Raw genomic sequence first — 13,694 nt, forward strand, 5'->3', positions numbered from 1 at the left:
AGAAAATGTAAAGCACATATTTAAAAAAACAGCAATTTTTAGAAATATTTAGCCTTAATTATCGGTTTTTATCATAAAAATTCTACTAACATTATTAATAGATACTAAAACTAAATTTAATAAATATATTTAATATCAAAATGTTTAAAAAACAACTTTTTTTAAAAGTTAATGCTTGCAAATTTAAGTAATAAATAATAAATGATTATTTTCATATTTTTGGCGGCCATCTTGGACGCCATCTTGGATTTCTTAGTCCGCCAGCACTTATGGCAAAAATGAAATCCTATTTCGTAATCTAGGGACCCAACCGAACATTTTGGTATATGAAACCCCCTGTTTATGATCGGGGACCAGTTACTCCCCTAAATAAGCGAGTTATTTGAGTCTATTTGCAGCACTATTAGTCTTTGTATGACTTTCAAGATGTCAAGTAGGACAATGATACTTGAGGTTTTATTTACGGCAATTATCGCTCTCTGCCTACAAGGTTTTGCAGATGCATCCGATTGCAATAATGAAGAGTTTGTTCAAAGGCTGATACTGCTAGAGAAAAAGGTAAGACGATGAAATATATTTGTGTAGATTATTGTAGGATTTTGTATATAATATTTATAGTTGGCTATGTAAAACGCTTAGTTCTTTGTCACAATAAATTTATTTTGATTCCCCTTTTGACTGAGGTACTGCCTTATAAGGTTGAGGCATCAGAATTGCAGCCAGCGTTTATCCCAACGTGATCGTAGGGGGCAAATAAATGGGTTCGAATTACAGGAGTCTATGAATCTGTTGGCTTTAGCAGGTGAGGCTGTTAGGCGCCACATTACGTAAATTGTGTTGACCAAACCAAACAAAACAAAATTTATTTTGATTTCATGCGACATTCTCATGCCGAGGAAATCGGATGAGAAATGTTGAAATTGCGCCCGTCGTTGTTACGTTTGAATCTATATCTTAGAACTATGTTGATGATGTTATAAAGAATAAGGCATGAATGCATATCTAAAGAACGATTTGGGGCTAGCTTATGTTGCAAATGTGCCATGAGAAATAAAGACAACAATCAGATATGTCTCTCAATATCCAAAGTCAGAGATGTGTGTATAATGTATTTTGATATTAGGTAGGTTCAGCCAACATATTTGTATTCTACTACAAGGTATATCACTACAATGACTTTATTTGATAATAATAAAAACAAGAAATATCTTTCAAAATGATACTCGACCGAACGTCATAAACTTAGGTTACTTAATAAGTCGGTGACTTCTGGGATGTTTGCGATATTTTTATGCAAACTGAGTAAACTTACAGGAACGTGAACGTTATCTGTGGTCTCGTTATATTGGACAATATGTATAACTCCGCAAGTTATTGTGTAAAATAAACTTAGTAAGTTCTTATGAAAAATGAACTATTCATTAGAAAATGCATTCACATTAAAAATATTTTGTGGGAGAAGGTATGTTTAAACAGAACTGAGATGTGTTAGCAATTTAACTGTAAATTTAAATAAAAATCCAGTACATTTTATTTAAGCACTATCCATGACACTTTATTTTATAATAGCAAGGAACTATCCTTTACACCTTACTTTAGAACTATCCTTAACATTTTATATTAGAATGGCAAGAACTATCCTTTACATTTTATTTTAGAATGGCAAATGAGATTCTAAGAATTCAATTTGTAATTTTAACGACGAATAAAAATTCTTTTGGTTTATACAAATTTATTTTAGTTCGATTGTGTTGGAAGCTATGAGCTTATTGAAACACTCTCGAATCCGTTCCTGGAACCAACCAGTACTAAGCAATGAATGTAAAGTTTCTTGCTCAAGGAAACAACGGCTTGCCCCTGACAGGGTTTGAACCCACACGGTCAGCAATCCTTAGATTACGAGTCCGACGCGTTAACCACTCTTTTTATATTCAGTTTTTTTTTCTGGCCAAATAAAATCAGGTTTTTATACGTAATATACAATGATTTATAGAATATATCGTCTAATCAGGAAGCGTGGTTATTATTTTAATTGTTACTTCTGGCAAAATTAGACTTCTAAAAAATAATAATTCATGAATACGTTTTAAATACCATGATAAAATATAGTTATTATAGTTCTTGTTTGCCAGGTTAATCAAGAGCTATCTTTTACCAGACCAAAAGAAGAATCTATCGCTCAAAGGCGGCTGTCTCGACAAGTAAAGGTCTTGGAATCTCGTGTCGCTGAAATGGCACTTCAACAAATCAGGTCCAAGCGAAAACATGAATTGTTGGAGACACGTATTAAAGAGTTGGAGTCGCAAGTATTGCATAATGAAAAACCTATTGACAAACAGACAGAGATTGAAAGATTTGGAGGTGATGAGCAAATTGAGAAGTTAACAATAAACAATCAAGAACATTATAATGACAGTCAGAACGAACATAGTACACCATTGGAAAAAGAAAGCAGTAAGAGAAAGATGAAGCTAACTGCAGGTAAATTGATGAATATTAAATAATGATTTGGATATCCTTCGCCGACGTGACTTTTTCGCCAGATAATTTCTAACATTTCGATTTAAAAGATTTGTCCGTGTATTTATCTCATGCATATATGAAAACAATGTCGAGTTAATGTCTCTTGGACTGATGACTTGTACATGACTTTGTTCCAGTATTTTCTCAAGTTTATTGCAAGTTTTGTAAGAACCGATTATCGTGTTCTTCTTTGGAGAAAGTTTGAAATATCATCAAAGTAATTTTTACAAAAATGATTCCTTGTATATTTCTATTTTACTTATTTACGAAACATTGTATTTTATGACATTTTGCTGTACATGGATCTAGCATAAGCATTCATATGTCGCAATGGTGTTTTAAAATAGGTAGAAGAATAAGAAGATCGTTTCCAGACGTACCAGTTGCATTTACAGCCATCCTTGACCACGATGTTCGCCACTCTGGTATTGACCAGACTGTTGTATTTAACAAAGTTCTTCTGAACGATGGGAACGCCTATAATTTTCATACTGGTAAATAGATACATTTTTAATAGTACGCCAATTTCTAATTAAAAAGGCTTTATAATCAATCATATTAAATTGATTAAGGATATGTTGCCTGCTTTTTAAATTTGTCTTTCGGCGTCTTATCTGTGATATGCAGGCTTCATAACCTCTGATCCCCTCTAAAAATTCCATTTTATTTAGTTTAGCTCATTGTTTTCTTGTGTAGGGCACACGCATTTTTTTATTTGGGGACCATATGGCGCTTTTCATGGGTCACATCGACGGTTCCATGTTAACCGCCATATGAACACATCTGTTGATGTTTCAGAATTCAAAATTGTACCAGTTCAGTTCATGTTAAATGAACAAGCTCAATCAAACCGAGCCTGCAACATGATCAATTTTGTCACTTGGGCTTTGTTTAGGGATTCTTATTTTCTCTATTTTAGATCAAATATACGCATTCTTTCTTTCTTTTTTTTTTTTTGGTTCTATAGTTTACAAATACATGTCTTGTTAGGGATTCTGTTTTTCTCTATTTTATTTTGTAGACTGCACTCATCTGATATGTTTATCCTTTTGATTATTTTCAGGTGTTTTCAGTGTACCAAGAGAAGGGGTTTACATGTTTAATTTAGCTTTTGGTGCTGGATATGAATCCCATAGGTTGTGGATGCGTATTGTTGTTGATGGACAGGAGAAAGTTTCTGGTGTGGCCGATACATTACAAAATTACCATGATGCACAAGGCACAAACTTTGTTATCTTACACTTACATAAAGGCGACTCAGTATGGGTGAGCACGTTTATGGTATCGGATGTCACCATCTATGGTTCTCAAAAGTTGACTACATTCTCCGGTGTATTGTTATATGAGTACTGAGGTATACATGTAGCTCAAAGTTTTTATTTATCACCGGCGCTAAATAAACCATAAAATACTTTCATGCATTACTTATTTTGCTATACAATGCGTTCTAACTAAATATTTCAAAGAAGAGTTTGACTGTTGGATATGTTCTATGTAAAAGAAAGAGCATCTAAACACGAGTCTTTCTTGTTTGTACGATTGGGCAGGTTGCCGAGTGGTTGATGCTCTTTCTTTTTTGTATTATCTAAAAGAGACCAGCTGTCACAACATGAAACCCAGAAAAAAGTAATAAAATGAGCATCTGAATATGACATTTCTATCGTTATCCCATTGTCTGTTGTCGCACTATGTAAACCCCAGAAAAAAAGAGCCAATCAATAAGCATGCTATGGGGTGCGGGTAACTAATACGTGGACTCAATTAAACGCGCTGTTCGTGTATGTGTATGCGTTTTACATCAGACTCATTTTAAACAGAGGGTCATCAAACTATGATACAATCATTTTTAACTTTACAAACATGTTGCATACATCGAACTCTCCTGGGGAAAATATTATTTTCCACTACTAAAATTTTGAAATAATATCGGTCTTAGCGGTGTTTATCGGCTATTTCGGCTATTTTACACTGGTTTGGAGTTTTGATGCGTAGGAATTGACGGCGAAGGCCGCAGGTCTGAGTGGTTTATTTTTTGGCACCAAAACGACAAAACCGGTGTATAATAGCCGATAAACACCGCCCTGATCGATATTATTTCGATCCTAACAAGATAAAACCAGGAAGATCACTAGCGCTATTTTTTTCAAACAGAGATTACTTCTACTGCCGATTTTTGTATTACGCTATTCAATTTTGCACCATACTGTCGCTACGACAATAGAAATTAGTAAGCTAACAGAATATCAAGATAAAAGTAATTTCATCAAGTTTTCATACTGTGTTGTACTGTGTTTAACCATCATTCTTGTCAATTTGAAACGACGTCCTTCGACGCCTAATTATGAATAAGTTGTATACTTAGAATGACGTCATCACGCTACTTTCGAATTTGCGCCGTTTGTCACATATAAATTTAATAAACTGATATGAATCAAACATGTGGCCTAATGTTTGTAAGATGTTATTTCAACATTGTTTGAAAAGAAAACATAAAACGGAAAATGTCAATAAAAATGCATTATTATTGTCTTAAATAAATTGTTAACTGTATTATCGAGGGAGAAAAATATAACAGCTGTATATACATTAACCCATTACTGCATAAGCATTTTGTGAAAAATGGCTGTTTTCATTGATAAGTCTCCCGTTACATGTTCAAATTGCTATAAAACTATAAAAAAAACTGTGTCAATACTAATCAAACTTGGCACACATGTTGACTTGACCATTGTCTTTGTAGCAAGATGCTCAGTCTTAAATTTCCTTGGCAACGAGGGGACATCTCAAAATTGCCAAAAATCACCATTTTGCATGTTTTTTTTTTGTTTATTTGTTTTTTTTTTTTTCATGTTTTTTTTTCATCAAAATTGATTTAAAAGTGCTGCAACGCCTCGATGGATTTAGATAGAGTCAAAGGCTTTTCAGCGTTGGTTACACGTTACCTTATGATCGACCTGGGGTCATTTTTCGCCTCTCACAAGTCCAAAATTTTCTTGGCGATGACGGGGACTACCGCACCCCCCCCCCCCTTCACCCCCCCCCCTTTCTTGATTGAGGCAGCGCCGAAAAAGTGATCACTTTTTTCTCGACATTTCTCATACGAAAAAATGTGTTTGGGGCACAAACAGGACATTTTTTTCACTATTCGAGGCCTAAAAGAGGTGGGAGGTTGAAAGTACGTTGTTTCGCGTATATACGAGGTAAAGAGTTTAGTCCTAAACCAATGTTACAAAGGCTTTTTCTTCTTTGTGTATAGTTACAAAGTCACGCAGGAGTGTTAGAATTTTATTTCAAGAGCTTCGTTTATGACAATGTTAAGATTATACAGCTCAATACAATGTGTGAGTTTATCGTGGAGCGATCGTTTCGTCAAGTTAGTTCAAAACAGTTTATTGAACTAGTACGGGAATGCCAACAGTGGAAACGTAATGTTTCAAAAGGAGATACATGTAGTTTTGTCTGTCAAGCAGAATATTGAAAATTAATTTTCTAAATCATTTATATACCACACAATAGTCGTCGCCGAAATACAAAGATACACAAGAAGCATGCAAAATCTATTAAAAGCTGATTAAAGTTTGTGTTGCGCTATACAGTCACTTAAAAGCTTGTATATAATACTGACTACATCTAACGTCCTTTTCTGTATATATCTAAATTCATTTGGCCTTCTTGTCATAGCAAATGCCAACTGTTTTAGCTGCGTATTCTGCTCTGAAGTTCTTCGAGGCCACTATGTACACCACTGGATAAACGGCCGTGGATAACTTGGCAACGACTGGCGGGATAACGGACGCTAGCATTGTCATCTCGGATCCATGATTGACGAGCGCCCACAAGGAAAAGAATCCGTACGGAGCAAATCCAACAGTAACGATGAAGAGATTGGCAAGAGCGATCTGAAATGCATAGATGTTTTTAAAGATAATCTCTTCTTAATAATAGTAAATAGTACAATAATTTGTATATACCGTATGTTAGATGATAAATATGCTGTTATAGGGTAGTGCTGAAAATAGTTGCATTTACATATTGTCTTATATTTGGTTTATATATTTCGCAGACTTCCTTTTACACGTTTTTAGATCTTAGTGAAATTTGAAAATTTCCTTCAGCAATTAAAGAAAAATTGAATTCAAATCTCAAAACATTGTTGAGTGAAATCATCGTCCTAAAAGCTATTTATAAAATTAAATATCCCACTGCACATGCTTTTCAAATGAAGTTATTAAATACTTATATAACAACATATTGGTTTACTTGCATTCCATTACACCGCGTCGCCAATAACGCGTTAGTGGCGTTCGTTTCTAAAAGTAGAAGACTGGGAAACGAATTGTCCGCTTTTAAATAACAGAGTTATTTTCTCTTAAAAGTTTTTCGAGAAATTACCATCAATTTTATGAAATAATTTAATTTCACTGTTTTTAAACTTTTACAATTTTTATTTTTATCAGATAGTGATTTATACCCGTTAAGAGGTAATTTTCTGTAGATAGAAGTCTGTTTAGTATGTTTTGACTTCTAGTCAATATCATTATTCTTTTGAAGAAGTGCTTCCACATATCTCAATCGCACATAAACAAACAATCACTAAGTAAAAAACAGATTTATTTTTGATCGATTGTGAGAAAATGGTGAAGCTTATTTTAATCTCTTACGTACGAAAGACCGGTGGGGACATTTCAACTTCATTCATTCCTGATTTTGAAATCGTGAATTCATGAAGTTGAAAACGTGAATTCGTGAAGAATGAATCCGAGAATTCAAGAAGTTGAAATGTCACCATCGGGTTTTCGTAATATCAAGCCCGCTTCCTAAAACTTACAACTGGTGGTGTTATTTGAGGAAACATTGTGACCATAGTAGGACTCGAACCCATGACCCCTGTTTTAGAGGCAGACACCTTAACAACTAGTCCATTCAGTGTCCTTAACAGGGTTTTTAGCCAAAAAATCAATGGTCGGTTGATTCGCATATTTGGCGAATTTTTAAAGCATGGTTAACAAGGAGGAGGGGAGGGTATTGTTTTTGTCCAAGTTTTTTAATACATCAGGACAATATTGCTAACAATGATATAATGCATACAGATGTGTTGCAGGAATTTACTTTTAAATATGCTTAAGTACGGAAATTTATGACATCTCCGTACCCACGGGGGATCACATGACTTTGTATGGTAATACAAACGAGTAATGGCGACTTCTGAGCCTCGATAAGTTTATTAGTTTTATAAATTTAGGTAAGAAACGTTTCCTTAATCCAAAATAAACAATTGTCTTAAAATCTAATTGTAAATATAAAAGCTTATGAACTAAGATAAATTGTTTGTAGATTAAACTTAACGTAGAAACCAAGGAGAAAAAATGTAAGTTATATATCGCATTATTCGCGACAAAGTCGTCAAGAAACATGTACCGATAATTATATTTTACAAAAACAACTGATTAAGCATTCGTTAATTAGGAAACAAAAGCAAAATATTCTATCACAGTTTAAAGGGGCTTTTTAAGCTTTTTACAATGTAAATGTAATTATTAGGGACAACAACAAAACGATATCATACTTTACCTAATTTTATTTTATAGTCATACATAGTGGCATATGTAATTTATCTCACTGAGTAATGTCTTAGTTAATCTTTGGCATTTTATGGGCACGACTCCATTAATAAAAGCCAAAAGGTTTGGATACCGGGCATACAAAACCCTGTTAGGGCATCCATAGCAAAGCAAACAAATGACACAAAATCAAAACAAGCAAATGGAACAAACTGTATAGCTTTTTGGAACAGTATGTTCTAGAAAATCATTGATCAAAGCTGTTCAAGCAATACTAGTCTTTCAATTCTTCATTCACAAAATAGTCAATTTTCACAAATGTATATGAGCAAAACACAGCATTGACACTGTTGCGCGAAATTGGTTCTGGGAAGCAGAAACCAGTATCGCCAGTATCACAAAATGTCTATTCGCCGGCCGTGAAAGTTCATAGAACACATCTCTGGAGTCGCACCGTTGTCGAATTCTCTCTGCTGGTGGTTTTGGCACAAGCAGTTTTCCTAAAGATACCTCTTCCGTGGTATTTAGTAGGGCTAGCTGTCTTGAAACACGTCGCTTATGCTTGCTAATCTGAAAACATATCAAAAGAGGCCAGAAACAACGAAACAAGCATGACGCTAGTATTAAATTTAAGCTCAAATATTTGACAGTTCACACTCATAATTGACCGAGGAGGGCGGGTGGGTTTTTTTCAACAATTCATTTCTTCCATTGTTACAACATTCGACGCCAGCGTTAAAAGGATATGACGTAGATACAGTACCTACGTCATAACCAGGGAAGGGTATAAGTTGTTCCCCAAATAACAGAGACTATTCTATAGAAATAGTCATCATTATTAGGGACAACAACAAAACGATATCATACTTTACCTAATTTTATTTTATAGTCATACATAGTGGCATATGTAATTTATCTCACTGAGTAATGTCTTAGTTAATCTTTGGCATTTTATGGGCACGACTCCATTAATAAAAGCCAAAAGGTTTGGATACCGGGCATACAAAACCCTGTTAGGGCATCCATAGCAAAGCAAACAAATGACACAAAATCAAAACAAGCAAATGGAACAAACTGTATAGCTTTTTGGAACAGTATGTTCTAGAAAATCATTGATCAAAGCTGTTCAAGCAATACTAGTCTTTCAATTCTTCATTCACAAAATAGTCAATTTTCACAAATGTATATGAGCAACAACACAGCATTGACACTGTTGCGCGAAATTGGTTCTGGGAAGCAGAAACCAGTATCGCCAGTATCACAAAATGTCTATTCGCCGGCCGCCACTAGACTTCGGATGGTGAACGGGAGATTTCCCGTTTTCCAGTCGAAGGCTCCGCCAATAACATAAAATATTGGCTTCGCCAATATCATATTATTATTGGCTCCGGCGAATTGAATATTTAAAAAAAAATTAGTCGTGCCCAGCCATATACAACACTGCCATGTAGGTAATTCAACTTAGCAAATAAAGCAGCATTCCAGCAAATATGCATATACTAGCGCTCATAAATCAAATATGACACTATCTGAAAGACAATAATTTGGGTAGTAACCATCAAGATCTCGAGTTCAGTGCCATTTCTCCTGACATGAATATAGCAAAAACATTCAAACTGCTCCAAATATGTGCTAGCTAAATGTATATACATTTGGCAGTGCATTTTTTCGAGATATTATTTAGCAATAACGTTCAAACTGCTTCAAATATGTGCTAGATACATGTATACAATAAGTGCATTCAATCAACGTGAACTATAAATTATGCATCAACACGTCAACTTTTCAAATATACATTTCCTGAACCACCCTATGCCATAGGTGTTCGGCGCGCTGATCGGCCACCCACCCCACAACCCTCCCACCCCCCAAAACCATGTAAACTGCAGTATTTTTCATTTTAAACATGTTTTAATATTTGGTATATGCTTTTAATTCAATTACCTTCATTTCCCACAAAAATGAAAAAAATAAATTGATTTATATATACATATTTAGTAAAGGTATGCAACTCGCTGCACATTTTTCAGCACTCATCTTAATATGAACTCCATAACTCCAACGTTTTTCACCAATTTTCAATATTATGGTTCTGAAAGGTTTGGAGGGCCGCAAAGTGGACGAGGGGCCCCCGGGGGCAGCCACCAACCAACGCGCCGAAAACATATGCCCAATACAATAGTGACCATCAAGATCGTGAGACCTGCATGACTCTGAGGGCAGATATTTCCAATTGCACTCCATGGGTTCGAATCCTTCCAATTCAACCGACATGTTTAATAATGTTACATTAATCAGGTCTCCATTTGTTTATAAATCGCATGATGTAAACACTTACATTCCATGCGTATAGAAGACTAGCAACAATTCAATGCATCATATCTTCGACAAGGCAGAACACTGGTATTACATTTTAAGTATGCTTAGCAGCTATTGTCATTAGAATAGCATGCAATATTAACGTGTTAGAAATTGTCCTAATTTTTTACCCCACAATTGTACATAGGTTGCCACAATTGTACATACATGTAGGTTCGAGCTATATTTTTCAATTTGCAGCATTTCACACCACCCATCCTGGACAGTCCTGGACTGTCTTTCTTACAACTGTGTGAAGCGCTTATTTAAAATAGGTACTTATACTAATATACTTAACTGAGCTGTAAAAAGATTTGAAACAATTTATAGATTTCATGGAATATTTACTAATAAAATATCTTTATTGGCCAAAAACATACTAAATTCCCAAACTCCAAGAATAATGGTTTAAGCTTTTTGTTGGACATAAATTCTACTGCCAGTGTTATAAGCAATTACACAAAATATTCTTTCACTGGTCAGTTTGCAGCATCCAGCTATACTGTCAGTTAAAAGTTGTTTGATTCTGTATTGGTTATTAGTCAATTCAACCAATTAATAGACTTAAATAAACATTGATTATAATAATACACATGTATTTACATTTTATTTTAATTGAAAGCCACACTGCAATACAGAAAGCATTTGCTGATTATCAGCCAAGACATTTTTGATTATCAAATTAAGTAGCTGCTGAAAATAAAATAATATAGCTTAATAATATGGTAATTTAAGTTTTGAACAAAGTGAAACCTTAGAACATTGCCAACGTATTTGCATCATTTTATTTAGACATTGTAAAGTTAGTGTTTTTTATGTGCCTTATTACGTTTATTGTTAATAAAATAATCCAGACAGAAATCAACAAAGTTTATTACGATGAAGATAAATAGGCAATCATTTTAAGAACAAAAATTATATAAATAGCAAGAGCTTAGATGGACTCTGAAGTGCATAATAATTTATTACAAAATTATGAAAATATTTGTACATTTAATTGACACTAATAGAATGTAAACAGTATTAAACAGTATGTAATAGATATTTTTGACATAATGCATAATGCCCATCCAAGGCTTTAATTATAATGAGTGAACAGGTGAAAGTCAAATAAGTTTACATCTTGCCATAATTCCTTTCAATTTTATAATGTACTTTCCATTTATAAACGATAAATCAATGCCATTGGAAATTACCCAAAATGTTCAATTTATAAAAAGTTTGGGACAGTCTTTTTATATTTTAGGCATACTTATATTTTATCCTAAACATTTTAAAATATCAGCTGTAGGTCAATAACCTTTTTTCAGTCAATTATTTGAAACATAAAGTCAATTCAGCATAACTTGACCATGACAAAATAGGCACAATGTCATTTTAATATCATAACCATGTTATTTTGAAATTAATAGGGTGTACTTTTTCAAAATAAAATATTGTTTCAACACCGAAATTAAAGTAAGACGATTTAAATTAACTTTTTAAATATCAAACCTCACATCCTCTATTAGTTTACATAAAAATTGGTCTTGCAATTTAACCAAAGTTGGGTATTATACTAAAGCCAAGAGAAAACTGTCTTGAATGATTTTCCTTTGAACAACATTCAACAAAGAAAAGTTAAACGTTGAATGCATGATTTTGTGTAAATATTATCAACAGTGTTTAACACTAAAATTTAAGAAGCGTGTTCACTTTTATCGCTAGTTTAGGGGAATGAGTACCTATCATATAGCATAAGATTATAAGAAATCCTAAAGAAATGGAAAACTTTTAACCTCTAAATTTAAAACTTCTAACCTCTAAATTAAAGTTTTAAGTTTAATTATGTGTAGATCTATGGTCAAACTATAAGAAAGAATAAAAAATAAATGATATACTTTCAAATTTAAAGTTTTATATTAGGATGGTGTTCTCTATGACTCAATCATCAAAAGAGGTTCACAATCATTTAATAAATTAGCTATCCATTTATTATATTAAAATATTCATCTTTTTAGGTTGTGTAAAGTAAATAAAAGGTGCAATGGAAAATAAATTTTACAATGAAAAGTGAACTACAACTTGTCAACTTAAAATTGCAATAAATTGTGTGACAAATATAATTTGTTATAAATCTGTACTGTAATGTAGCCTACACCATGAATTATAAACAACATAGTCAGACAAAGACAAATATTTAAAATTATTATTATTAATAATTTATTATTATTAATAGAGTCTAATTTATTATTATTTTTATTATAATTATGAATTCATGATTGTCTTATTATTATCATTAGATCACATCATCATTATTATTACAATTATCAATTCATTATTATTATTACTAATTTATTATTATTATCATCATCATTAATAATTTATTATTATTAACAATTCATTATTATTATTATTACTATTTATTTATTGTTATTATTTCAGTTTTATATAATATTTATTAATTTACTATAGTTATTATTATCTAATATCTTAATCATGTGACTGATGTTGCATTGAAGTCTGCATCTTTTAATTATTTGTGCATTATTAATTTATCAATTTCTATTTAATGTGATTTTAACCCCTTCTTATCCAACATAATTTGCTAATTATGCATACTTAATTTTACCATTTAAACAATAGGCCCTAAAATAAGGCAATGTATTCACATCTATGATAACAAAAACTGAAATATAACTGAATAATTAATTTGTTCAACATGTAGATCTAAACCTACATGTAGGTTTCACATTGTAAAATAATGTATAAAATAAACATTTAAACAGGAAATACCTCACCTAATACTGTAAGGAACTAAACTACTAGCTCTACTAACATCAGTCACCAATTTATCTCATACAACAATTCATCAAATGTCAGGAGTCATCACAAGACGCTGCTGATCACCATCGCATTTATTTCCACATTTCCCATACAGACCAGTACGGCAGTAGTGTATTGTCTTTAATCACATATTCTTCCAATCTCGTCCAGCAAAAAGAAAATTATAGATCTATTTTGAAGATTTAAAAGCAAATAAAATATATTTTAAAACTGATTAATAATAACTGATTTAATATGAACCTGTTAGATTAATAGACACATTTTTTCCTAATTCAGGACAATTAGCACAAGTTAACAAAAATTTATTGCTTCCACCATTCTTAACGCCATTGAAAATAGCAAAGTGCACCTACTGACCTAGCTAGATTATCGTATATTTATATATCATTTTTTTTAAGGTTTTCATTTAATACAATCATCATCGTT

At 32.7% G+C, this 13,694-nt stretch overlaps 3 protein-coding genes across 4 annotated transcripts in view; 2 read left to right on the top strand and 1 right to left on the bottom strand.

The window, feature by feature from the left end:
- The first annotated feature begins 407 nt into the window (after positions 1-407).
- LOC132757738 (uncharacterized) lies at positions 408-2,519 on the top strand. Its single transcript, XM_060749124.1, has 2 exons — positions 408-558; positions 2,133-2,519. The coding sequence occupies exons 1-2, from the start codon at positions 415-417 to the stop codon at positions 2,502-2,504; spliced, it is 516 nt and encodes a 171-aa protein (XP_060605107.1). The 5' UTR covers positions 408-414; the 3' UTR covers positions 2,505-2,519.
- Positions 2,520-2,830: 311 nt separating this feature from the next.
- Positions 2,831-3,936, top strand: LOC132757740 (heavy metal-binding protein HIP-like). Its single transcript, XM_060749125.1, has 2 exons — positions 2,831-3,017; positions 3,587-3,936. Exons 1-2 carry the CDS (start codon positions 2,846-2,848, stop codon positions 3,874-3,876), a joined length of 462 nt encoding a protein of 153 aa, XP_060605108.1. The 5' UTR covers positions 2,831-2,845; the 3' UTR covers positions 3,877-3,936.
- Positions 3,937-5,816: 1,880 nt separating this feature from the next.
- LOC132757728 (visual pigment-like receptor peropsin) overlaps positions 5,817-13,694 on the bottom strand; it is a 30,775-nt gene continuing 22,897 nt past the window's right edge. Inside the window, exon 6 of one of the 2 annotated variants that reach the window (XM_060749102.1) lies at positions 5,817-6,422. In XM_060749102.1, coding sequence (XP_060605085.1) covers positions 6,183-6,422 — 240 coding nt within the window. In that variant the 3' untranslated portion in view covers positions 5,817-6,182. The remainder of the gene's footprint in view (positions 6,423-13,694) is intronic. The other variant, XM_060749101.1, reaches the window with a different exon arrangement.

The sequence above is a fragment of the Ruditapes philippinarum genome, unplaced genomic scaffold (genome assembly GCF_026571515.1).
Source record: "Ruditapes philippinarum isolate M1 unplaced genomic scaffold, ASM2657151v2 ctg790_1_1_1_1, whole genome shotgun sequence".
Lineage (NCBI taxonomy): Eukaryota > Metazoa > Mollusca > Bivalvia > Venerida > Veneridae > Ruditapes > Ruditapes philippinarum.

Excerpts from the sequence above, each read along its gene's own strand:
- LOC132757738 (XM_060749124.1), top strand. The coding sequence starts at position 415 with ATGACTTTCAAGATGTCAAGTAGGACAATGATACTTGAGGTTTTATTT. Across the intron at positions 559-2,132 it reads TGATACTGCTAGAGAAAAAG|GTTAATCAAGAGCTATCTTT; the intron begins GTAAGACGATGA and ends CTTGTTTGCCAG.
- LOC132757740 (XM_060749125.1), top strand. The coding sequence starts at position 2,846 with ATGTCGCAATGGTGTTTTAAAATAGGTAGAAGAATAAGAAGATCGTTT. Across the intron at positions 3,018-3,586 it reads CGCCTATAATTTTCATACTG|GTGTTTTCAGTGTACCAAGA; the intron begins GTAAATAGATAC and ends GATTATTTTCAG.